The sequence below is a fragment of the Populus trichocarpa genome, chromosome 10, assembly GCF_000002775.5.
Source record: "Populus trichocarpa isolate Nisqually-1 chromosome 10, P.trichocarpa_v4.1, whole genome shotgun sequence".
Lineage (NCBI taxonomy): Eukaryota > Viridiplantae > Streptophyta > Magnoliopsida > Malpighiales > Salicaceae > Populus > Populus trichocarpa.
The window spans coordinates 13,323,241-13,345,820 of NC_037294.2; the positions used below are offsets into that span (position 1 = coordinate 13,323,241).

At 35.1% G+C, this 22,580-nt stretch overlaps 2 protein-coding genes across 12 annotated transcripts; both read left to right on the top strand.

Annotated features, from left to right (window-relative positions):
- Positions 1 to 455: 455 nt before the first annotated feature.
- LOC18102553 (nicotinate-nucleotide pyrophosphorylase [carboxylating], chloroplastic) lies at positions 456 to 3,419 on the top strand. Of its 9 annotated transcripts, XR_008060260.1 has the most exons (7): positions 464 to 872; positions 963 to 1,120; positions 1,376 to 1,509; positions 1,590 to 1,652; positions 1,746 to 1,828; positions 2,531 to 2,614; positions 2,711 to 3,419. XR_008060260.1 is itself a non-coding variant. In XM_052456233.1 (6 exons), the coding sequence occupies exons 1-5, from the start codon at positions 814 to 816 to the stop codon at positions 1,779 to 1,781; spliced, it is 450 nt and encodes a 149-aa protein (XP_052312193.1). In that variant the 5' UTR covers positions 465 to 813; the 3' UTR covers positions 1,782 to 1,828; positions 1,969 to 2,042. The 9 variants fall into 9 exon arrangements, 7 of the variants coding, with proteins under 7 accessions (XP_052312195.1, XP_052312190.1, XP_052312194.1 ...); XR_008060261.1 differs by lacking the exon at positions 963 to 1,120 and having other exon boundaries at positions 456 to 872; positions 1,746 to 2,258; XM_052456233.1 differs by lacking the exons at positions 2,531 to 2,614; positions 2,711 to 3,419 and adding an exon at positions 1,969 to 2,042 and having other exon boundaries at positions 465 to 872.
- Positions 3,420 to 12,046: 8,627 nt separating this feature from the next.
- Positions 12,047 to 21,322, top strand: LOC7475536 (putative 1-phosphatidylinositol-3-phosphate 5-kinase FAB1C). 3 transcript variants are annotated; one of them, XM_052456169.1, is made up of 12 exons: positions 12,047 to 12,631; positions 13,134 to 13,628; positions 13,780 to 14,577; positions 14,688 to 14,841; positions 14,930 to 15,274; positions 16,260 to 17,015; positions 17,105 to 17,436; positions 17,546 to 17,672; positions 17,771 to 17,935; positions 18,115 to 19,641; positions 19,763 to 20,029; positions 20,778 to 21,322. In XM_052456169.1, the coding sequence occupies exons 2-12, from the start codon at positions 13,195 to 13,197 to the stop codon at positions 21,030 to 21,032; spliced, it is 5,160 nt and encodes a 1,719-aa protein (XP_052312129.1). In that variant the 5' UTR covers positions 12,047 to 12,631; positions 13,134 to 13,194; the 3' UTR covers positions 21,033 to 21,322. The 3 variants fall into 3 exon arrangements, with proteins under 3 accessions (XP_052312129.1, XP_024467031.2, XP_024467032.2); XM_024611264.2 differs by having other exon boundaries at positions 12,049 to 13,628; positions 18,115 to 18,283; positions 18,602 to 19,641; XM_024611263.2 differs by having other exon boundaries at positions 12,047 to 13,628.
- The last annotated feature ends 1,258 nt before the right edge of the window (positions 21,323 to 22,580 follow it).

The following is a 22,580-nucleotide window of genomic DNA, read 5'->3' on the forward strand; positions in this document are numbered from 1 at the left end:
ATATTTACTAGGACATAGTAACTAAACCCTATATTGATTTGTTAATTACTCTAGCACTAATGTTTTGAATTTGATGATATAATTACTTGATTATATGCAATTTTAAAATAATAAAAAAATTGTAGAATAGGCATTGAGAAAAGAAAAGGACTATTTTTTTTATCATAAAAAGAGAATTATCTAGGGTAACTAATTAAAAAAATTAGAATAATAATAAAAACTCAACTTTGATTAAAATAACATAATTTTATAAACCCTTAGAGATATATAAAAAAAAAAAAAAACCAAGTCTCAAGTAGAGAAATTAAATAGTTCGAGGACTTTTTTTTTTATCATAAATAGTTCAAGGACTTACTTTATAAAAGAGAAGGTAAGAGAAGAAAACCATAACCATATTATTAAACTGCAAGATTTTATCTTTTCAAATGTGCAAGAATGTGAAGGATGAAGACTGCTCATGTATTTATCAATCAATCTTTTTTATTTTTTGGAAAAATAAGAGCCAAAGTTTAAAACGCGATGATGACGAGGGGTTCATGAAGTGGAAACTGGATATGTTTTTGATAAGCGCCGAAAGTTAAGCCCATCACAGACACAAAATTGGACCAGAGTTGTAACCTTCAATTGGGTTTTTAAAAATAATTCAGGAATGGAAATAGAGAGAGTTTGAGAGAGAGATAAAATATTGGTTTTGAAAAAACACAATAATTGTTCTTGTGGAGATGAATTTTGCTTCTTAACCCAATTGATGCTGCATAGGTGGAGGGTTGATGTGCATGTTACTTTGAAGTGCTTCAGGCAAATACACAATTAATGTCTCGGATCATTTTTAGTTCTTCATTAATTTTACATCAGTTATATCCAACTTCAAGGTTTGTTTTGTTGTTTTATTCAAAGAAAAGGCACATTTATTTATTTATTATGGTGGTTGTACTGAACATTGTTTTATTTATTTTAAGTAGTCTGGATTGTTTCAGGCGGATTGTTAAAATGTCTGTAACTGAAACCAGTAATCCTGGAATATCGTTTGAGTCGATGATAATAAAACCTCCTTCACATCCTACATATGACTTGAAGGGTGTTATCAAGCTAGCCCTGGCTGAAGATGCCGGGGATCGAGGTTTTGATTCATCCCTTTTTAAATTTTCATTTTTTTAGTCGATCTTTGTTCTCCTCACAGAAAGTTTTTTGAATGAGTTCGATGTTGTGTGTGTTCTAGAATGTCTGTCTCTTTTGCTTAGTTGAATCCTCAGTTCGTTCGTTCTGATCCATTTAGTTTTGACATTTATGTTATGTTGTTGAGAAACTCCTAAAGATGGGCCCTCGATTCCTTGTATAAAGATACTTCTGAAGCAACATTTGTGGTTTAATGCAGGAGATGTGACTTGTTTGGCTACTATTCCTTTTTACATGGAAGTTGAAGCCCATTTCTTGGCAAAGGAGGATGGCATCATTGCTGGAATTTCACTCGCAGAGATGATATTTCATGAGGTTGATCCCTCGCTAAAGGTATCGATGCAATCACTCTGTGTTTCTTTTATTGGTGTGGTTTGCACCGTTGATCATTTTTGACATAGACCTTACATTAGGTGGAGTGGTCTCGAAAAGATGGAGATTGTGTTCGGAATGGACTGCAGTTTGGAAAGTCTCTGGTAAACCACTGGAAATTAAGAAAAGTTACTTCGTGGTATTTGAAGTGCTCGTTGACGAGTTTTTATCATATTCTTGTTTCTCTTTTAATGCAGGACGGGCACACAACATTGTTGTTGCTGAAAGAGTAGTGCTAAATTTTATGTAGCAGATGAGCGGAATAGCAACTCTGACTAAGGTTTCTTTATTTCCTAGAATTTGGAAATAGAATCAAGTAATATAGTGTAGTTACTTACATCATCATCTTTAATTTAACAAGGATTTTTGGCTATATTAGAGTACGTAACAAGAGATGGTAATCATCAAAATGTTTTGCAGCCTGTCTAAATCCAAGTGTCATGGGTTAGAAGTGTAAAAGGTCAGTGGTGATCAATGCAAGCGGCCCAAAAACTCTAAAACAAATGATTTTGTAGTAAGAATCACTCTACTCATGCTGTTACTGCTGCATGTTTCAAATTGCAGGTTATATTTTGTTAACATGACCACATGCTGTTTCAGATGGATGCATGAATAGAACATCTGAACATGGTTGGTAATATATTGTAATGGATTTCAATGTAGATCAAATGAAGTGTTTTTGGTCCCGTGGCTGGGTTACAGAACAGGGGGTAACTATTCCCCTTTCCCTTAATCTTTCTCCTTGAATTGTATGTGGGATTTGATACTAGATCTCCCAACACCATGACAATGGATTTACCAACTTATCAAGCCAGCACACATGAACAAGTTGTGATTCTTTGAACCAGTGAATTTCATATGAAATCCAAAGTGGTTTTTGCATATGCAGTTAATTGAATTTCAATCTTGCAGACCTGGAAAATTGGCTCATTATGTTTGTTGCCTTGTGCAAAAGTGCTTATATTGTTCATGTATCTTGCAGACAATGGTTGATGCTGCACACCCAGCGTGCATTTTAGATACACGAAAAACTGCTCCAGGTTTACATTTGGTTGATAAGTGGGTGGTATGGTTCACTTCCTCGCTTGTGCTCCATAGTAATAATCTTTCCATTGGCTTTGTGTATAGATTTTTCTTGACTTGTAACATTCTCTTGTTTTAGGTGCTAATTGGTGGAGGTCGGAATCACAGAATGGGTTTATTTGATATGGTTATGAAAAGAGATAATCATATGTCAGTAGCTGGAGGTATCATAAACGCCATCAAATCTTTTGATCGGTATTTAGAAATAGTTTGATAGTGGGGTGGAAATTAATCTGCAAAACTTTTGTGTGTGCATGCCTTGCTGAACCTTGTTAGTCTTGATTTTTTTTTTACCTAAAGTCGAGACAAGGACTCTTGAGGAAGTAGATGAGGTGCTACGTTATACATCTCAAACAAAGTCATCCTTTACCCGTGTAATGCTAGATAAAATGGTTGTACCACTGCCAAATGGGGATGTTGATGTATCTATGCTCAAAGATGCTGTGGAGATGATCAATGGGAGATTTGAGACTGAGGTAGCACTTGCTATCAGCTGTGCTTTAGTTCCCTACTCAGTATGAGGTATTTTAGTTTAATCTGAGGAATTTCAATTATATCTAATTTCCTGGGGGGCACTTTTATTAAATTTGACATGTCTTGTGAGGACACAACTCGTGTCTATCTTTGTTCAACAGTCATGTAGAAATCTGTGCAAAACTTCCCATTATTTACATGATAGATATACACGACTGTGAGGTTGTTGTGTACTTTTGTCAATAAATTAGCATCTGGTTATAATTTGTAATAATCGTTTTGCTTTTTATGGACACCATGAATGATCAAGTACGCTGTATAACTAGACAATACAAATTCAGAGATGCTCACATATATAGTCGTGTCTCACGAACAGAATTTCAGGAACTGCTATCTAGAAGTCCTTATCTGTGTGAAACAATACTCCTTTTCATTTCCCGCGACCAAAATACAGTTTATCGTGATGTCCTCTATGGAAATGTGCTCTCTCTGCTTGATTTCTGATCCCCTGAATAGACAGAATATAGTGGTTGCAATTGAATACAAATATGTGTTCAAACTATTTGAAACTGAATAGATACCTTTCATCCCTGTTTTGCATTTTTTAAAATAAAATAATCCCGTGAAGCAACATGAAACTTGCCATCTGAAATGTTCTGCAAGTCTAGTTGTCATCTGTAGAAGACTGTTCGACTCTCTTCTCTTATACTTATCACAGCCTTTGCCTAGCTGTCTAGGATCTATTCCATCAGCTTGTGGTGCCAGTCTCTCTTCTTTATCCTGCCTTGCAAATCTATTTAACTGCATATTGCCATGTTATCTTCAACGCTTTGCTTTGTTGCCAACTGTGATATACTCCATTATTTAACCTGAGCATATGTCATGCATACAAGTTTCGTATTTACACGGGATATGGAGCTTAATTTGCGTTCTTGTTGAGGCTAACACTGATAAAACTGTTTCACGGTAACAGGCATCTGGCAATGTTACTCTTGAAAGTTGAAACGGTGCACAAAATTGGACAGGCCGTCTTAATCAACGCCGTGTCCGTGTGTTTCTGTGATCCCATTTACTGCAACTGCATCGCTGCATCCTCGTCCTAATTTTCATTGCAGCTCCCATTCTCTTACACTTTTATCCCGAAGACGTAAATTATTCATACAAATAACATGCATGCCGCCGAATACTTGATCAAGTTGAATTGGTACAGGTCCTTTTTTTTTTATTTTTGGGTTTTTTTTTTTTAATCTAGTAAGGTCGTAAAGTAACAAAACAATAATCTTCATCTCCCATCAACACCCCAACAGAAAATTCATCATAAATTTAAAATCCGAAAATAAGATTAATACTAAATATATCCCAGAGACCCATCATTATATGCAAGACTGGTATTATTGTGTGACAAAAATTGTCATAAGGCCTTCATCATAAGGCTTACTATGCGGGTCACACAGCCGAACATTTTCTTCTTCATCTTTTCTCTTCTTCTTCTATTTTTTGTCGTATTTTTTTCCCATTCAAGGAGCAGTGCGTATAAAAAGCAAGCAAATAGGGTCGGCTTGTCCCTTCAGTATCTAAAAAGGTGGAACACGGTCACTCATTCTGAGGCACAAGTAGGGCATGGATTTTGAAGGAGACCATACCCCTGCAAACCATAGCTGCTGGAATTATCTTGAGCACTTCTCTGATTTGAAATATTCTATCCTTTAACATTTTAACTTTTAACCAGGGTGCAATTATAACATAAGAATTTGGAATATATATATATAAAGTATTTTTACGAAAATATCATTCGATGATTATCAAACACATCTATAATTTGTTTTGTTTTTTTTTATTAATTTAATGCAACATGATGTTAGGGGCGGAGGCAGGGGTGGCTGGCAGGCCCCGGCCCCTGCAAAAGTTTGCCCTTTTAGCTTTAAAATTAGTAAATTTGAACTTTCAACCCTTTTAAATTTTCTTTTCTGATTTGGCCTTCCCAACCTAATATCCTTGATGATGCATCGCATGGTACACGTAAGTAAACAAACACATTCTCATTAAAACTGTGATTTATAGCGAGAGAAGACAGAATCGTGCTTAGGTTAATCGTTACCCCACAAGCACCTCTTTTATATCTATGCCTAACATCTTTGAAAACTGATGAAAAAATGGCTTCAGCATGCGTTTTTCCTTCCACCAAAGCTCGCTAGCAGCCGGCATTGAAAACGATTCCTTTCAGATAATAATTCAACTAATTACATCTAACAAAAAGAGATTTGCCCTCACCTTTTTATTTATATTATTTTTTTCTGTCCATGGATTTTGATCAATCCTCTTTCTTTCTCTTATCATAATTCTCACTTGTTTTTTTAACAAGGGTAGTTGTGATTGTTTTTTAAAGTATTTTTCATTCTAAAATATATCAAAATGATATTTTTTTTATTTTTAAAAATTATTTTCCAATGATTTCTTACTCCAGTGAAGCTCTGGTCATAATATTATTTTTTTTGTTGAATAGAACATGGCTTCATCTCAAGTGGTAGGGTAGAGTCGAATAGACAGCGGAAAGGGAGAACAGAAGCAGAGGGAGATCAAAAATAATGTCAATTAAAATGGCATAGAATAATTTTCAACTATCTTGATATAAAGGTGGACTGGGCTTCGGATCACGAAAGGATTCATGTATCCGTAAGTTGTTTTTGTTGAGTCTCGGTGCCCTGCCATGGAAATAGCTTTGGCTAACCCTCTTTTAAGCATGTCACATCTTGCTTGCAAAATCACGAAAAGAAAATTGGTTTTGTTCAAGCCTCTGCCGGGAAATTAATAGCCATTACTGCCCTATAGCAAGTCGCTGCCTCGCATTTATGTGGGTTGTGCTAGCTAGCTAGCTAGCAGTTGGCGTGGCTTGCCCATAATTTCTTCGTGAATCGTCAAAACTGGATTTGGACGCTGACAGGGAAGATGGGAAACGCGGGGCAGTAAAAGCATAACCATCTACCACTGCCCTTAGGTAGCTCTTAGTTATAAACAGGCCACATAGTAGAAGGAAAAATTAAAACTGACTGTTTTTTCCCCTTTGTTTGGAGTCTTGAATTTGGAAAAAATAAAAAGAAATTCGAATTCAAAGACTTTTTAAAGGTAAATAATGATATTAATCAATGCAAATTGAACTGCGATTCATTGATTGATAACAATAGTACTAAAATTAAAATAATATTACAATATAGATTAAGGAAATTTAGGGCTAGTCTAATATTATTGCTTAATCTAGCCGTTAAATCATCATAACAGACAAAGAGACCTGTAAATTAATCATGCTGAGCTCAAATCAACGTTAAATAAACTGACAGACTCGTCTCTCTTGACAAAGAGTCAAACCCTGTTGGTATGAAGATTATTAAAGATTCATATTAAGATAATTGAAGCATATTAATATGAATTGTTCCGATGTTGCACTTGAGGGTCTAGCTGCTGTGGTCAATCGTGTGACTTATTCTGCCCCCGTCCCGGGTTCGACCCTCTATGTGCACGCCTGTCACCCCCGCGGTGCCTTACCTGCTCCTGGGCTTGCAGGATGTCCAGTGGGCCGTGGGGAATAGTCGTGGTGCGCGTAAGCTGGCCCGGACACCCCACGTAAATCAAAAAAAAAAAAAATGAATTGTTGATCATCATTTTATATCTAGAAATATATAAAATATTTTTCAATAACTTATTATATTTTCATCTTCTTAATGATCTGTAAAGATTATCTATTTCTAGTTAATGATATATTATAAATTTTTATTATTTATTAATGTCATAAGAACCAGCTTTTTAGCTTTTCAATTTTGTCATAACAACGAGTTTTTGTTACAAGCATTTATACCTTATTTTTTAAAGCATTTATCATATAAAAATTAAAAATAAATATTTTTCTATATTGAAATTTAAAACTCTTTCTATATTTATTCACTTTATCATTAGAGAATTTATAAGTCCATCAAAAAAATTATTTAACAAGTACTAGAACTTCCACCATGAATTATATACTTTCTAAACTATAGGAAAATAAAAAGAACATTTGAGTAATTTTATTAGTAACCATATTAAATTTCAGAAAATCATCACATATAGATGTCCCCATCAGTATAGACAGTGCCTCTTAATCAAGGATATTAAGGAGTCAGTATCGACTGTCGAATGTGCAGAATATTTTTGTCGCCACAAGTATCTCGTTTTCTTTTTAATGGATGGATGAGTGGTTGGGGCAATTAATACTGCCATTGCAATCGGGATTGAATTCTTTTTATTTATTATTATTTGATATGTAATTAATATATAGATATGACTTTATGTTGTCTCGCACGGGTTAGATAATTTTATCAATATTATTATTATTTGATATGTAATTAATCATGGTCCTTATGCATTTGGAAGATATATGCATGGTTTATCATTCCGTTTTGAAAATATTTTAAATTTTTTTTTTATTTTACTTTAAATTAATATGTTTTTGATGTTTTCAAATTATTTTAATGTTAAAAATAATTTTTAAAAAATAAAAAAAATATTATTTTAATATATTTTAAAATAAAAAATATTTCAAAAAACAATACTCCGAAGATATTATGTATGATTTTTGTATTGAATCTGAAAACCGAGAATGATTACTTAAAAAATGGTTTCTTTCGTCAAGTTTTTTCCTCTCGACACTTTAATTATTCTACCATCCACCAGATCAACACTAATCTTTAAAACGAAGTTAAGTGTCAAGCCTTCAGTTTTTCTTTTCACCTACAAAGCAAAAGGTCGCTAAAAGAGATGAACATTAATCCATTTCCATCAATCTAAAACCCAACATAAACTGAATGGTACTGCATGAGAAGACTCTGTGAGCATTTTGGGTTCTTGTTCTTGAGGTGGCTGGCTACTTTCGGCTGACAACGATTCTCCTCCTCAAGGAAGCGTAAAACAAGAGATGACATGACCCTGCTTCCGTAGCTTGTCTGTGGGGTGGCCTAGGGTACCTCACAGCCGTGGGCTCCTTTGGACGACCCCTTTGGAGGACAGTCGGACAATAGGTTTACAGCGTTTTTTAAAGTGGTTATTATTATTTTTTAAAATATTTTTTATTTAGAGATATATTAAAATAATATTTTTTTTGAATTATTTTTAACATCAACACATCAAAATGATCTAAAAACACTAAAAAAATATTAATTTGAAACAAAAAAAATTTCAAATGTATTTTTAAAACACAAAAACAAACAGAGTTTTAAACCTTTACTACAACTCTAGAGTATGTTTTCCAAGATGGGGAAGTTACAGCAGTAATGTCTATTAAGAAATAACCTTTTTTTTTTTTTTTGTAATAGTTATTAAAATCTAAAGGGCAAAAAGAAAGGTAAACAAGAGCCCATGATAACTTGAAGGGTTCCAGAGGATCAAAAAGATGAGGTTTATTTTGACAACGATTACGAGTTTAGCGATCGCAGCCCTAACTTTTGAAGACTGGTAGTTAAAAGGAGGGTTTGAAGTTTCACAGAGAAAGAAAGAGCAGCAACCAGACCAATAACATACAAGTCCATATCCCATCTAATTACGACCTCTTGATTTGTCATCTGCAAGCAAACACGTATCCATTTCCACACAGCATAGCATGCCTTGTCAGACTAGCATCTTGCTTTGCTAATCTCATGAGCATGATCGAGATATTTACCGACTAGTTAGCGAAAAGATTGAGAGCGTGATGAACAAATATTAATTAAATAATAAAAGAGGTGGTACTTTTACCGCACCTCCTCACAGATATATTATTTATTGGAATGCTTTTTGTTTTTGTTTTTTTCTTTCAGTGATCTATCTATGTTTTTCTTAATTATTTAACATTAAATCAAGCTTTATGATTTATTTTTTATATAATTATTCTAATTTTATGATTTTTGTTACATGTTTACCGAGTTATGGTTTTTTTTTTATTAGTATATTTTTTAATTCTATTATTCAATATTATATTGATTAGAAATTAAACTTTTTAGTTTTTTTTATTTTTATTAAATTATGTCATGAACAAGATCACTAATTTTTACCAATTAATCTATGATGATTCGGATGATTTATTATATGTTTTTTTGACCATATTAAGACAATGCCCGTCGCATCGTTAAGATAAATCCATGAGACCATATTTGTCTTGTTGAAAAATACAATTGCAGTGCATGACTTTTTTCTCGGAAAGGAATCATTGAAATGAGCGAACAACAAACATTTTGCAAAGTCGAAGGACTCCTGGCTTATAACAAGGAGTGTTTTTTAATATATCATGGTAAGAAAAAGAATCAGTAAACTAGCACAACTAATAAAATAAAATAAAAATAACAAAACAAAAAAGATTTCCATATGATATTTTAATTAGATTGCATTGTTACAATTAACACAACCTGTTAAAACTCAATAAATTAATTAATTGCACCCTTTAAATTAAAGATAAATTTGTTAAAAAGATTTCCTTGAAATATTTTTAAGAAAACAGTGCTTGTTTAACCTTTTGGCTTACCAGGCTAATCTTGTTCTCTGAGTGGGTTGATGATGACAACATTAAATCATCGTGCTTAAACAAATACTCTTTATCAATCCTGAGATTCCATGTGGGTCATGTCATATACATAGGTTTTAAATGAGCATTTTTCAAGCATTATCCGATGACAAATGTTTGACCATTAAGATTATCAGCATGATTTTGAGGATTTTCTGGGCTTAGAATAAATCTAGGCAAGGAGCAATTAGTAAACGGAAGGCCTTTTCAAATCTTAGGGCAGAGGTAAGGCAAGAGTGGGGGCCTTTCGTACCCTGAATTTGACAAGAGCAAAGCGACCATGACTAGGAAAAAAAAAAAAAAAAACCATCCAAAAGCAATCCAACAAAACATAACATAAGCCTCACATGGAAATGAGTCATGGATGATGATGATGATGGAGAATTGTCTAAAGGGGGGCGGCTTGTACTCTACTGATCATCCCATCAATGACTGTTCTTGTGGGAGATGATGCAGCTCTCTCTCTATAATTATGGATCATCAATGACGACGTCAACAAACAACATGATAAAGCACACGAAAAGGAAATAATGTGGGCAAAAAAGCCTCCCCTTCGGCATACCCTTGGCATCTTTGCAGATGTTTTCTCGCCAAACCAACCCCCCTGGATAAACAAACTACCATTTTCTTTCCTTGAAGTCCGATTTCGAGCTTTAAATCTGTGTGTTCAGTTAATACCAACATTACTCTCTTTTACCAAGAAACTACGGGGCTCGTTGATATGCAATCTTGATCTCGTGATTTTTTTTTTTTGGTTTTCCGCAGGATCAGAATGTGATTCTTGGTGCGTAAGGAGCATGCAGTTGGAGATTTAAGATTCGTGTTATATATATATATATTTGTGTTGTTTGAGGGTCATGTAAATTCTATTTTACAACATCAGATCATGCAACGAACGCTTTATCTCGTTATCCCTGCCCATGAACACACACGACAACTTAAGAGGTTAAAAAAAAAAAAAAAAACTAAACTCGTTATAATTTATTTTTTAAAATAAAACCGAAGGTTTAGTGAGTTGAGGGTTATCATGTGCCGTGCCTTATTCTATTTTAATGCGTAAAATTTAACAAGAAACAGAGCTTTATTATTATTATTATTATTATTATTATTTTTATGGTTTTTGGAGACAAGCCTTGAATGTTTTTTTAATATTTTTTGCTTGAATGAGATTGAAATGAGATGTTTTACTATGTATAGTAACTTGTGAAATGGCAGTGCATTTTAATTTTGGATATAAAACTAATTTAAACAAAATATCGAAAATAAATTAAAAGTTGGACTTGGATAATTCAATTCAACCCGTAGAAGATTCATTAAAACCAAACCCGGGTGTAAATTTGACCCATTGGAGAAAACCATCAGCCACCAAAACGTGCACATTCTAGATGCTGTCAGAGAAGAGTGAAGCACACGCGCATCGAGAAAAGCATGGGGCGGTAATTAACTTGACTGGAGAAAGAAATCTCCCTTTATTATATTTCTTTTCACCTAAAGAAAAACCGTAACAATCCTTCTTCTGAAAGAGGATTTAGGAAATCTTAGATTGTTTTTTAAATTATTTTTTATTTAAGAATATATTAAACTAAAATATATTTTTAATTTTTTAAAATTAATTTTTAATATCAATTCATGAAAATAATATAAAAATATATAATTTAAAATAAAAAAATTAAATTTTCATAAAATAATGATTATATGAAAATCACAAAGCTCTGTTTGCTAGGAGGGACGTGGGCAGGGATGTAAAAAGGGGTGCATGAGAAATGAAGGATCTGTGTTTTCCTTTTCTTACACCAAAGAGAAAAGATGGTTTCTTATCAAATAATTTATACCTTTTACACATGATCCACAAATAATTATTTTTCAGACTAGATGGTGTAAAAGCTAAAATAATGTATTTTTTATTCATGAAGATTTGTTTTTTATTTATTTTACATGTAAAAATTTATTTTTCAATAATTTTAACTAAATATATATTTTTTAAAATTATAAAAAACCTATAATTTTTAATCGCAAAAACAACCGTAATTATAAGCACACAGCTTTAAATCAAACCGCTTTAAACTATAAAAGACTAAGAATCCACAAACGATTTCTTCCCTCCTAATTATGATGACAAGCACACACCCCTTTGAGCCAAACCGACCTTAAGCAAGACTTAAAAACCCACGAAACAATTTCTTCCGCCCTAATTATTTTATTACCAGTGTTCTATGTGTCGTTGCTGACGTGGTGCGTGCGAGAGAGCTGCAATTTCTTAACTTCAATTTGTATATAAAACTATTATCCTAAACTCAACAACCCAGCAAAATTAAAGGAAAAAAGGAGGAGATTCTCTATTTATTTAATTAAATCTAAATAATCACACAGGGATGCTGAGCAATGAACAGAGAAATCTTGAAGTGCAGGCACCCCCTGCCACAACTACCCAATAAGAGAAGAGAGACAAATTACAACCAATATTATTATAAACCCTAATCCAAAATCCAAATTCCAAGTACTTTAACAGAGAGAGAGAGAGAGAGAGAGAGAGAGAGGGTGGGCTACTTTTTACTTTAAGTTCTTGAAAAAAAAAGAAAAAAGAAAAGAAAAGAAAAGAGAAGAGACACATGGAGCACCATTTTTATTAAAGAAAGTGGAGAGAGGATAATAATAATAAGAAAAAGAAGAAAGGAAAGAAGGAGAGAAGGTGGTGGTGTAACTAGGAGAAGTAATAGTGATACATAGCAGAAGAAGTGCAGAAGAAGAGAAAGAGAATTAGTAATATTATTATTAATCGAGATGCGTGCACAAAATATTATTAAAAATAAATCTGACAATTCGTCCTCCTCCTTCTCCGTACTCCTCCTATTTCTACTTTTGATCCTCATTTTGCCCAGTATCTAACTTTGTCTCTGTTTTCTTGGATGTTGATTCTTTTTCTTCATATGCTTGAATCGATCTGCGGATGCATTCTTGATGAATCAGGTATCAGTTGGTAAAATATTTCTTGTGCTTCCTTTTGCTGCTGCTGCTGCTGCTGCTGTTGTTTAAGGGGATCTTTTTTGTTGCTATAATGATGTTAACTTTAATTGTGGTGTAAATACTGGTATACACTTGACAGATTTGTGAGTGGCTATTAGTTTCTTGTTGTTAGGATTCCTTAACCCTCCCTGGATATATTTTGTGATTCTCGGAGGATTTTCTTAATTTGTTTCTCCTTTCTTTCTTTATTTCTTCTTAATTACATTTAAAATGTCAAAATATCATACAAATTAATCACTCCCACCTTTTTTTTTCTTCTTGTGGGGGTTTCAACTTTAGTCAACTCAGTTCATTTCTTGATTATCTTTCCAAATTCCCTCTAAATTCTCCTTAAGTCAAAGAAGAGTTTTTTTTAATAGTGGGGGGTCGTGATTTAAATTGGATTGGTTTTGCTTTCTATGGGAATACCTGATTCTTCTCTATTCTATCTACTACACAAAGTTAGGTCTTGGATTTCTTGGGGATCAAGTGATCTTTCAACATCTTGTTTGTCTGCTAACTTCGAGATGCCTAATAACGATACCGTCAACATGTGTAGTGAGTGTGATTCAAATAATAACCAGTTTTTTAATGGATACCATTGCCAAAGTTGTGGTAAGTGGTCATGTTTCAATTGTATGAGAGGATACCAATCTAATGTTGTGAACTGCAACGGTGATTTTGGGGAGGCTATAAAATACTGTAAGTTTTGTAATGGGGTTACTGTGAAACGTGATGGTGGAAGCAAGAATAATGAGAAAGTACATCCTACTGACTCTCCAAGAGGGAGCCCCGAGCCACCTTCACCTTCTTGTAGTGCTGCATCGATCCAGAGTGATCATCTTGTCCACTATCTTGAATCCAGGGATTGTGGGTTTTCTCCTAATACAATATCCTCCAGGAGTATGACTTCTTTTAGTGCTCACCCGTCTCCCGTTTCTGTTCGTCGTTCATCAAGCAGGTAATAATTCTCAAGCACCCCGCACCCTATTGTTTGATTAGAATTTACATGCTGTACTTGTATTTTTTAGTATGGTGTCAGTTTTCCCTTATCTGTATTTTTTTTTCTCCGTAGCTGATGGATCTTTTCATGTATGTATTCAATAATGCAGGAGTGATGAGGAAGAAGCAGGGGATTCTGGGAAGCTCTTTTACAGCCCATTGAGTGAGTACTCTCATGATATTTCAGATATAGATTCAAGTAGTGTTAGTGCTAGGCTTGAGTTTTGCAATTGTAAGTCAGTGGGATCGAGTCCTTTAGACAGCCCGTCTAGGATTGATTTTAGTTCCTATAGAGTTGGGCATACTGTACAGAGGGGGCGAGAAGGAAGCTCATTGTCTCAAAGTGACGGTCCCTTTGATAAAGAAAATATGGTAATTTTAAGAAGGCCTGATAAAAGGACCGAGGATCCAGAGAATGCTGATGATTACTCTGATGATGTGTCAGTGTTGAGGGATCAATATGACAAGTCCCAAAAGCCACTGGATTTTGAAAGCAATGGTCTTATCTGGTTTCCCCCACCCCCCGAGGATGAAAATGACGAAACAGAGAGTAGTTTCTTCACATATGATGACGAAGATGATGATATTGGGGATTCTTCTGCAATTTTCTTACCGAGTAGTAGCCTCTCTTGTACGTTTCCATCAAAGGAAAATCAGAATGAGATTAACAAGGACCCTCTTAAAGCTGTGATACAGGGGCATTTTAGGGCTCTTGTAGCACAGCTTTTACAGGGAGAAGGTATCAAAGCCAGCAAGGAGGAAACCAATGAAGAATGGCTTGACATAGTCACAACAATTGCATGGCAAGCTGCGAATTTTGTGAAACCAGATACCAGCAGAGGAGGCAGTATGGATCCGGTTGATTATGTAAAGGTTAAATGTATAGCATCAGGAAATCCAAGTGATAGGTATGCTTTTCTTTATGTTCTGCAGGTGCTTTATCTCCAAACTCTCCACGCCATTTTCATGCAAATAATGCCATTTCTTTTTAAGCTGTGGATATCTTTTGCGCTTGCAGCACTCTTGTAAAGGGGGTAGTTTGTACAAAAAATATAAAGCACAAGCGCATGACCACACAATACAAAAATCCCAGATTACTTCTTCTAGGAGGAGCGCTTGAATATCAAAGTGTTGTGAATCAGCTGGCATCTTTCAATACATTAGTGCAAAAGGTACATTTGTCGTGTGTAAAATTCTTTAGCTTTAAGCAGATTTCAAGATTTATTGGGATGGGGATTTAAACATTAATCTTTGATGCAGGAAAATGATCATCTCAAGCTGATCATGTCGAAAATAGAGGCTCTTCGCCCAAATGTTCTGCTGGTTGAGAAAAGTGTATCTCCATTTGCCCAAGAATATCTATTGGGAAAGGAAATTTCCTTGGTGCTTAATGTGAAAAGGCCTTTACTGGAACGTATAGCTCAGTGCACTGGTGCTTATATTAGTCCATCGTTTGAGAATATTTCTACAACACGACTGGGACACTCTGAACTATTCAGGGTAGAGAGAGTGTTTGAAGAACATGAGACTAGCAATCAGTTCAACAAAAAGCCATCTAAAACATTGATGTTTTTTGAAGGGTGTCCAAGGCGTTTAGGTTGCACGGTTTGTAATTAAACTCTAAATTATTATTAGTTTTCATTGAATTTGTATTTGGCTTGATTAGGTTCTAAAATACATAGAGATGCACCTTGTCCACTTATATTGTCATTACTGGTCTGTGCAGTGAATTTTACCCCCTTTCAATCTCTGGAAATGAAGGTTTCTTTGGCTTGTGTTTGCTTGCACTCTAAACTTGTGTAGCAATGCATTCAGTTGCATAAAGTCAATATTGTCCACGATCTATTAAACATTCAGCTCTGTGCATTCCATATAATTTAACATCTTTGGTAGATTCCTTCAACGAGAATAGTTAGGGAGAGAATGTGACCTGTTTTTGGTTTAAGATTTCTTTATATATACTCTTGTGGAAGAATCTGATATCTAGTCAACTTGAGCAAGTGCACGAGGTTCCTAGATAGGAACTTGTCTCTTTGAACTTTTGTCCATTTAGGTCCAAGCCATATTACTGGTGTTTTGTGGACCATGGTACTGAGAAAAAATAAGATGTCTGCTACATTTTTCGGCTGTCCTATGCTGCAGGGCTCAAGGATAAATGCTGCACTTCCCGGGCATTTTGTTGTCAACTTTGTGTAGACTGTTGATGCATTGAATAAGTGAGAAAAGGAAGTATGCTGCTTTTGTTATGTTGGTTAATGATTTGTTAATTTTGAACGGTTTAGTCATTCATTGACTAATTCTGCTTCATTGTCACATGAGAGTTGCATCATACTTTTGAAGCAATTTGCTACAAATTTAAGTTTGGATCTTCATATTTAAAAGACTTCTTCAAACACCCAAAAGGTTGCTTTTATGTTCATTTTGCTGTTGATTACTCTGATGTAGACAAGCTATATGCCACCATCTTGTCTCACTGTAATTCTCTCATAATTGCTCTATGACCCTACATTGTCATCTTAAGATTTGCGAAGAGAAAAGTTTCAGAATTTGGTTTTGGTTTCTTATTAGGTTTGTGTGGTCCATATTTTAGGTGCTGCTGAGGGGTACATGTCGCGAAGAGCTAAAGAAGGTTAAGCATGTTATTCAATATGCTGTTTTTGCAGCCTATCACTTGTCACTTGAGACTTCTTTCCTTGCTGATGAGGGTGCAAGTCTTCCTAAGCAGACAGTTAGACCCTCGATTGCTATTCCTGAGAGGACAGCAGCAGATGAATCCATTTCAGTTATATCTCCAATAACTTGCCATGCTGAAGTTGCTTTGTCTGCTCAAGATAATGATGGATCACTGGGTGTTAAACCAGAGCATGAAGGATCAGAATCGTTGACTGGGGACCTTGATGCTGGTGTCATTCCTCCCTTATCTCCTCGTTCTGTCACTTGTAAGTCTGGAAATGAACTCTCTATCGCATACCATGGTGATTTAGTGTCTGATGTGGGACGATTGGATTCGTTTTCCATAAGTGAATGTGAGGGTCTAAAGATTTCTGTTGTGCCTCCTGGGATCGATAACCTTTCACTACCAGAACTACAAGATATGATGGCTCAAGAGGGGGGGCAACTTATGGAGACTTGTGAATCAGTACAACCTGAGAAGATTGATGAAGATGAAGTTTCCAGTGAATACTTCTCTGCCACTGACACATACCAGAGCATATTAGTATCATTTTCAAGCCGTTGTGTGCTGAAAGGAACTGTATGCGAACGCTCACGGCTTCTGCGCATAAAATTCTATGGATCTTTTGATAAGCCACTTGGAAGATATCTTCGTGATGATCTGTTTAACCAGGTGACTTGTCATAGGTTTTGTTTGTCCTCTCTTGTATGACACCTGTTACATATCTGAAGCTTATATTTTAATGGGTTTGTTGTCACCAGAAATCATGCTGTAAGTCATGTAAGGAGCTAGCTGAAGCACATGTTCTGTGTTTCACTCATCAGCAGGGCAATCTTACAATCAATGTTAGATCCCTTCCCTCTGTAAAACTACCTGGAGAACGTGATGGTAAGATATGGATGTGGCACCGATGCCTAAGGTGTGCTCACATAGATGGAGTCCCGCCAGCAACTCGTAGAGTTGTTATGTCAGCTGCTGCCTGGGGACTTTCTTTTGGAAAGTTTTTGGAACTGAGCTTTTCAAACCACGCAACTGCCAATCGTGTTGCACCCTGTGGTCATTCATTGCAGAGAGACTGTCTTAGATTCTATGGGTAAATTTTTGTAGTCATGGAATTATTATTATTGCTGTTGCTGTTGCTGCTGCTGCTGTTTTTCTTTCTCTCTTGTGTTGTTGGTAATCGCGGAAAAGTCTCCTCACAGGTTTGGGAGCATGGTTGCGTTCTTCCGGTACTCCCCTATTGATATTTTGAATGTCCATTTGCCACCTTCAGTGCTTGAATTCAACAGCACCATTCAGCATGAGTGGATAAGGAAAGAGGCATCCGAGGTGCTTTTTAAGAATCCAGGCTTGCTTACTTTAAATTGTTTTGTTGGACTGATCTAATGTGGAACTGATATTTTGAACCTTTTTGCTATTTTACACAGCTCTTGGGCAAAATGGAAACCTTCTATGGTGAGATATCTGGTGTGCTTGACAGCATGGAACAGAGAAGTAAATATTTTGGCGGTGAATTGTCAGATACCAATGAGTTACAGAGTCACATCATGGAGCTGAAAGATCAACTCTTAAAGGAAAAGGATGATTACAATGTAAGTAAATGCTTAGTTATTAGATCATTCCCTTGGAAAGTTAGTGTTAGTTCTTTAGATCTTTAGAGCATTATTATCTGACGTTTATCGTCTAATGTTGTTGTCACTCTGTTTATCCTTGTGCATAATGTTTTCAAATTTCAAGTGATGAATCTTCTAATCAGTCCCCTTGATAACAGGTCATGCTACAACTGGCTGTTATGGAGAGTTCAGATCAGACTGTCGTTGACATTTTAGAACTCAATCGCATAAGACGTGCTCTTCTAATTGGTTCTCGTGTTTGGGATCAGAAGCTTTTTTCACTGGACTCTGTCCTTAAAACAAATTCTCTCGTTAAGGCTAAAGAAGGTGGGGTGTCTTATACTGAGCTCAAAGATTTGAGAAATGATATATTTTGCAAGGATAGCAAGTTTGACCGTGATCATGAAGAAAATATCTCTGGGTTTTCAAAATCAAAAGAGATTGTTTGGAATGATTTTCAGTCAGAGAAGAAAGAAACAAGTCCTTCCTTTGAAATTTTTTTACCTGAGCATTCATTGCTGCCACTTCATCATAACACAGAGGATGAAGTGCATGCAGATGGGGAAACTGTGAATAAGACATTCTTTAATGACATCCCTTCCCATGCATCCAATCTCTCTGACAGAATTGATTCTGCATGGACAGGTACCAATCAACTTCCAATTAAAGTTCAACCTCTACATGCACTGCAGGCAGAGGCAGATGGATTCCAACCTGGGCCTGTCAGACAGCCAAATTTGTTTGATAATCCTCCTTTTAGAAGGATGATGGCACCATTGAGAGTTCATTCTTTTGATTCTGCATTGAGAGTCCAAGAAAGGATTCAGAAAGGGTTGCCTCCTTCAATGCATTTGTCAACTATCAGATCATTCCATGCATCTGGAGACTACAGGAGTATGCTGAGAGATCCTGTTTCAGCGATGAGGACTTATTCCCAGACATTGCCACTGGAGGCACAGAAGTTGAATTTAATTCCCAATTCCACGCGCACATTTATCTCTTCTGCTGCAAATATGGCTGGAGGAGCTCGGTTACTGCTACCAATGAGAACCAACAGTGATATAGTTATAGGTGTGTATGACAATGATCCTGCAAGTGTAGTTTCATATGCCCTCAGTTCCAAGGAATATGAGGATTGGGTTACTGATAGGTCAAATGAGAATGGAGGAATCTGGAGTACATTTGAGCGGAGTAAAGAAGGTTCTGCAGCTTCCTCTTTTACAGCCTGGCAGTCTTTTGGTTCTGTGGACTTGGATTATATCAGTTATGGAGGTTATGGGTCTGAAGATCCTTCATCATCCTTGGGTAACTTGTTTATGGTTTCAAAAAAATCTCCACATCTGACAATTTCTTATGGGGATGATTCTTCCTTTGCTGGAGGCAAAGTGAAGTTTTCTGTTACTTGTTATTTTGCGAAGCAGTTTGACTCTCTTAGGAGGAAATGCTGCCCTAGTGATGTAGATTTTGTTCGTTCACTGAGTCGCTGCCAGAAGTGGAGTGCTCAAGGAGGGAAAAGCAATGTATACTTTGCCAAGTCATTGGATGAGAGATTCATCATAAAACAAATAAAAAAGACTGAGCTGGAGTCCTTCGAGGAATTTGCACTGGAATATTTCAAGTATCTGACTGATTCTCTCAACTCAGGGAGCCCAACTTGCTTAGCAAAAATTCTTGGTATTTATCAGGTTAGACTTTTGTCCTTTACTTTTATGAGAATATACTACATGCATGGGTAGGGGATACTGGGTGTAGGGGTGGAGTACATTGTGATTTCTGGTGATTCTTATCTGATTAGTTTGGTGGCAGGTTACTGTAAAGCACTTGAGAGGTGGCAAGGAAACAAAAATGGATTTAATGGTGATGGAAAACCTCTTTTTTAACAGAAATATTGCTAGAGTTTATGATCTTAAGGGCTCTTCTCGATCCCGCTATAATCCAGACACATCTGGGTCCAACAAGGTCTTACTTGATACGAATCTGGTGGAAACACTGCGTACAGATCCCATATTTCTTGGAAGTAAGGCAAAGAGAAGCCTTGAGAGAGCTATATGGAATGATACATCATTTTTAGCGGTAAGCTTTTTGTTTAGCATCTTACCACTGTAAACATGAAAAGGTTTTTTCGCAGTCTTTTATACTCATTTATGGTTGTGTTTTGATTTTTTCAGTAATTGCAGTAAGCTTAGAATATTCAGTTTCTGAAATTCAAATCTAAAAGCAGTAGCAGCCTGAAAGACCTAGACTTTTGTTTGCATGAACTGTCACCTTCCCCTCTCCGTTCATTAATTGAGACGTTCTTTATTTCTTTAGATAATTACATGATCTGTTTCAAGCAATCAAGGTTTTCAGTTAATGTGTTAATTAAAAAAAAGCGTTATGGTTTTCTTTGGGTGATATCTAATATTAAGCACTTCTAACCTTGTACTTTTCTAGCTAGAAATTTGCCATAAAATGTTCTGTCATATTTATTCTCAAAGGCAGAGCACTGTAAATTGTGAAATACTAGCAGGAAGGTTTCCAAAGTCTCGCTTTTAATTGACAAAACTGAAAGAAGTCATGATTGGCTTGAAAACAGAATGATGTTTGCTGTTACGAAGTCATGGCGGCATCACTTGAAAAGTTGAAACCTAAAAGTTATTTTCAGTTTCGTTGTTTAGATACTTTCCTTCCTTTTTCCTCTTCTTTTGTTTTGAGAACCCTGCCAACCATTTTCTTTCTCTAATTTATTATCTTGCTTGAGCTAGGAAATGATTAAATTTTTTAGGCATTCCATCGATATCTTTCTTATAATTGTTTTTTCCATTTCGCTGTGCCTTTCCAGTCTGTTGATGTTATGGACTACTCTTTGCTCGTTGGAGTGGATGATGAGCGGAAGGAGCTGGTTTTAGGTATCATTGATTTCATGAGACAGTATACATGGGACAAGCATTTGGAGACGTGGGTCAAGGCATCTGGAATCCTCGGCGGTCCAAAAAATGCTTCCCCAACAATTGTTTCTCCAAAACAATACAAGAAAAGATTCCGAAAAGCAATGACTTCATACTTTCTCACAGTTCCTGATCAATGGTCTTCATGAACTGAATCATTGCATTCTTTTCATTCATAATCATTTGTTCATTAATAAGGCAATAGGATTATAGTTAGAGAGATGAGGGGGAAGGATGCAATCCAGTCCCAGCAATGTTTTTTCCTCTTTTTTTTTTGGTGAAATCTTGTATACGAGGGAATAGAAATTCCTTGTAGAGAGGCCTTTGTACATCTTTTTATACATGTGCAATTGTCACCTGGAAGAAGAAACCTCAATGTACTTTGTACTATGATCCTTTTCCTTTGATGGCAAGAATAGCTGGTAAACTTGAACTTGAAGTTCTTAGCATATGGAATTTTCTGTCATGTGAGAAAGCATCTCTTCGAGCTTGAACTTCTGAATATGTTGTTGAGTCATCTAGCATTTCAAATAATTGCATTTCCTAGTCTTTAATTTTTGTTAGCAAGTTGTAATATGGACTATCTAATGTTCTTTTCATCAACTTAATGTTACAAATCCAGCCAGTATTGCTTCATTGACAAACTTCATACAAACCAATCATGGTAAACTTGATATCCTTGTCGGTAAAAGTCAAAATCAATATAGACATTTTCTTATTCAGATTTTCTCTTATGTTAGAAAGAAAATGTTTCCAATATCTTTAAGACATGAGACGTGATATGATTTTTAATGTCCATGTGTTAGGTAATAGCATGATATGATCTCTACCTGACATGTAGGGAAACAATGCAGTTGTTGGTGGACTGTTTATTGAAAGGGAAGCTTCACAAGCCTTCAAACTAAGAGGGGGTGCAGTAAGTCCTCAAAATGAGTTTTTCAGTGTTCACCTCAAAGTGTTAAATTTAATTCTTCTCAAGTTGAATGTTGTTTTTGTCTTAAATTGTGGGTCCAAATAATAATAAAAAAAACTTGTAAGGTAATATGTGTTTTTGTTCTTTATATTTTGATAATTAAAAAAAAGAAAAAAAAAATGAGTATTTGATTGTTTTAGAATTTTAGATGAGAGTTAATTTTTTTTAACCAAACATGATTGTAATTTTACTTGTTCGCTTGCTTTCTTATAAACAGTCAATCACTTAACCCAAAAAGTTAAGATATTAGATTTATATTAACTTATTTGCACTTAAAAATATTTACTAAAATATCTTTTCAATTCTTTTAAAAAAAAGTAATCATTTGATATATATATATATAAAAAGAGGTTTCTTAAGAGTATAGTAATGCTTGTTTTTCAAAGTATTTTTTACTCGGAAATATATCAAATAATTTTATTTTTATTTTTTAAAAATTATTTTTAACATCAGTATATTAAAATAATCTAGAAATATAAAAATATTAAACAAAAAAACTAAATTTTCATAAAACAATACTGTGTCTAATAGTTGGAGGGATTGGTCCAAAATGTTTAACATTGGTCATCACTTATGAATTAAACCTAAATTAAACTATGGAAAATAAAATTACTATGAATCTCTTAGTTCCATCATAAATTGAAAGGACTAGAAATATTGATGACTTAATTTTATTTTTCTCACGATATATATTTTATTAATTTCATTTTTGTATTGTTCTATA

Bases quoted from the DNA above. Each gene is read 5' to 3' on its own strand.
- LOC18102553 (XM_052456230.1), top strand. From the start codon at position 814: ATGTCTCGGATCATTTTTAGTTCTTCATTAATTTTACATCAGTTATAT. The intron at 1,121-1,375 runs GTTTTGATTCAT...GGTTTAATGCAG, and splicing joins TGAAGATGCCGGGGATCGAG to GAGATGTGACTTGTTTGGCT. The intron at 1,510-1,589 runs GTATCGATGCAA...ACCTTACATTAG, and splicing joins AGGTTGATCCCTCGCTAAAG to GTGGAGTGGTCTCGAAAAGA.
- LOC7475536 (XM_024611263.2), top strand. From the start codon at position 13,087: ATGGGAATACCTGATTCTTCTCTATTCTATCTACTACACAAAGTTAGG. The intron at 15,275-16,259 runs GTTTGTAATTAA...TCCATATTTTAG, and splicing joins CAAGGCGTTTAGGTTGCACG to GTGCTGCTGAGGGGTACATG. The intron at 20,030-20,777 runs GTAAGCTTTTTG...GTGCCTTTCCAG, and splicing joins ATGATACATCATTTTTAGCG to TCTGTTGATGTTATGGACTA.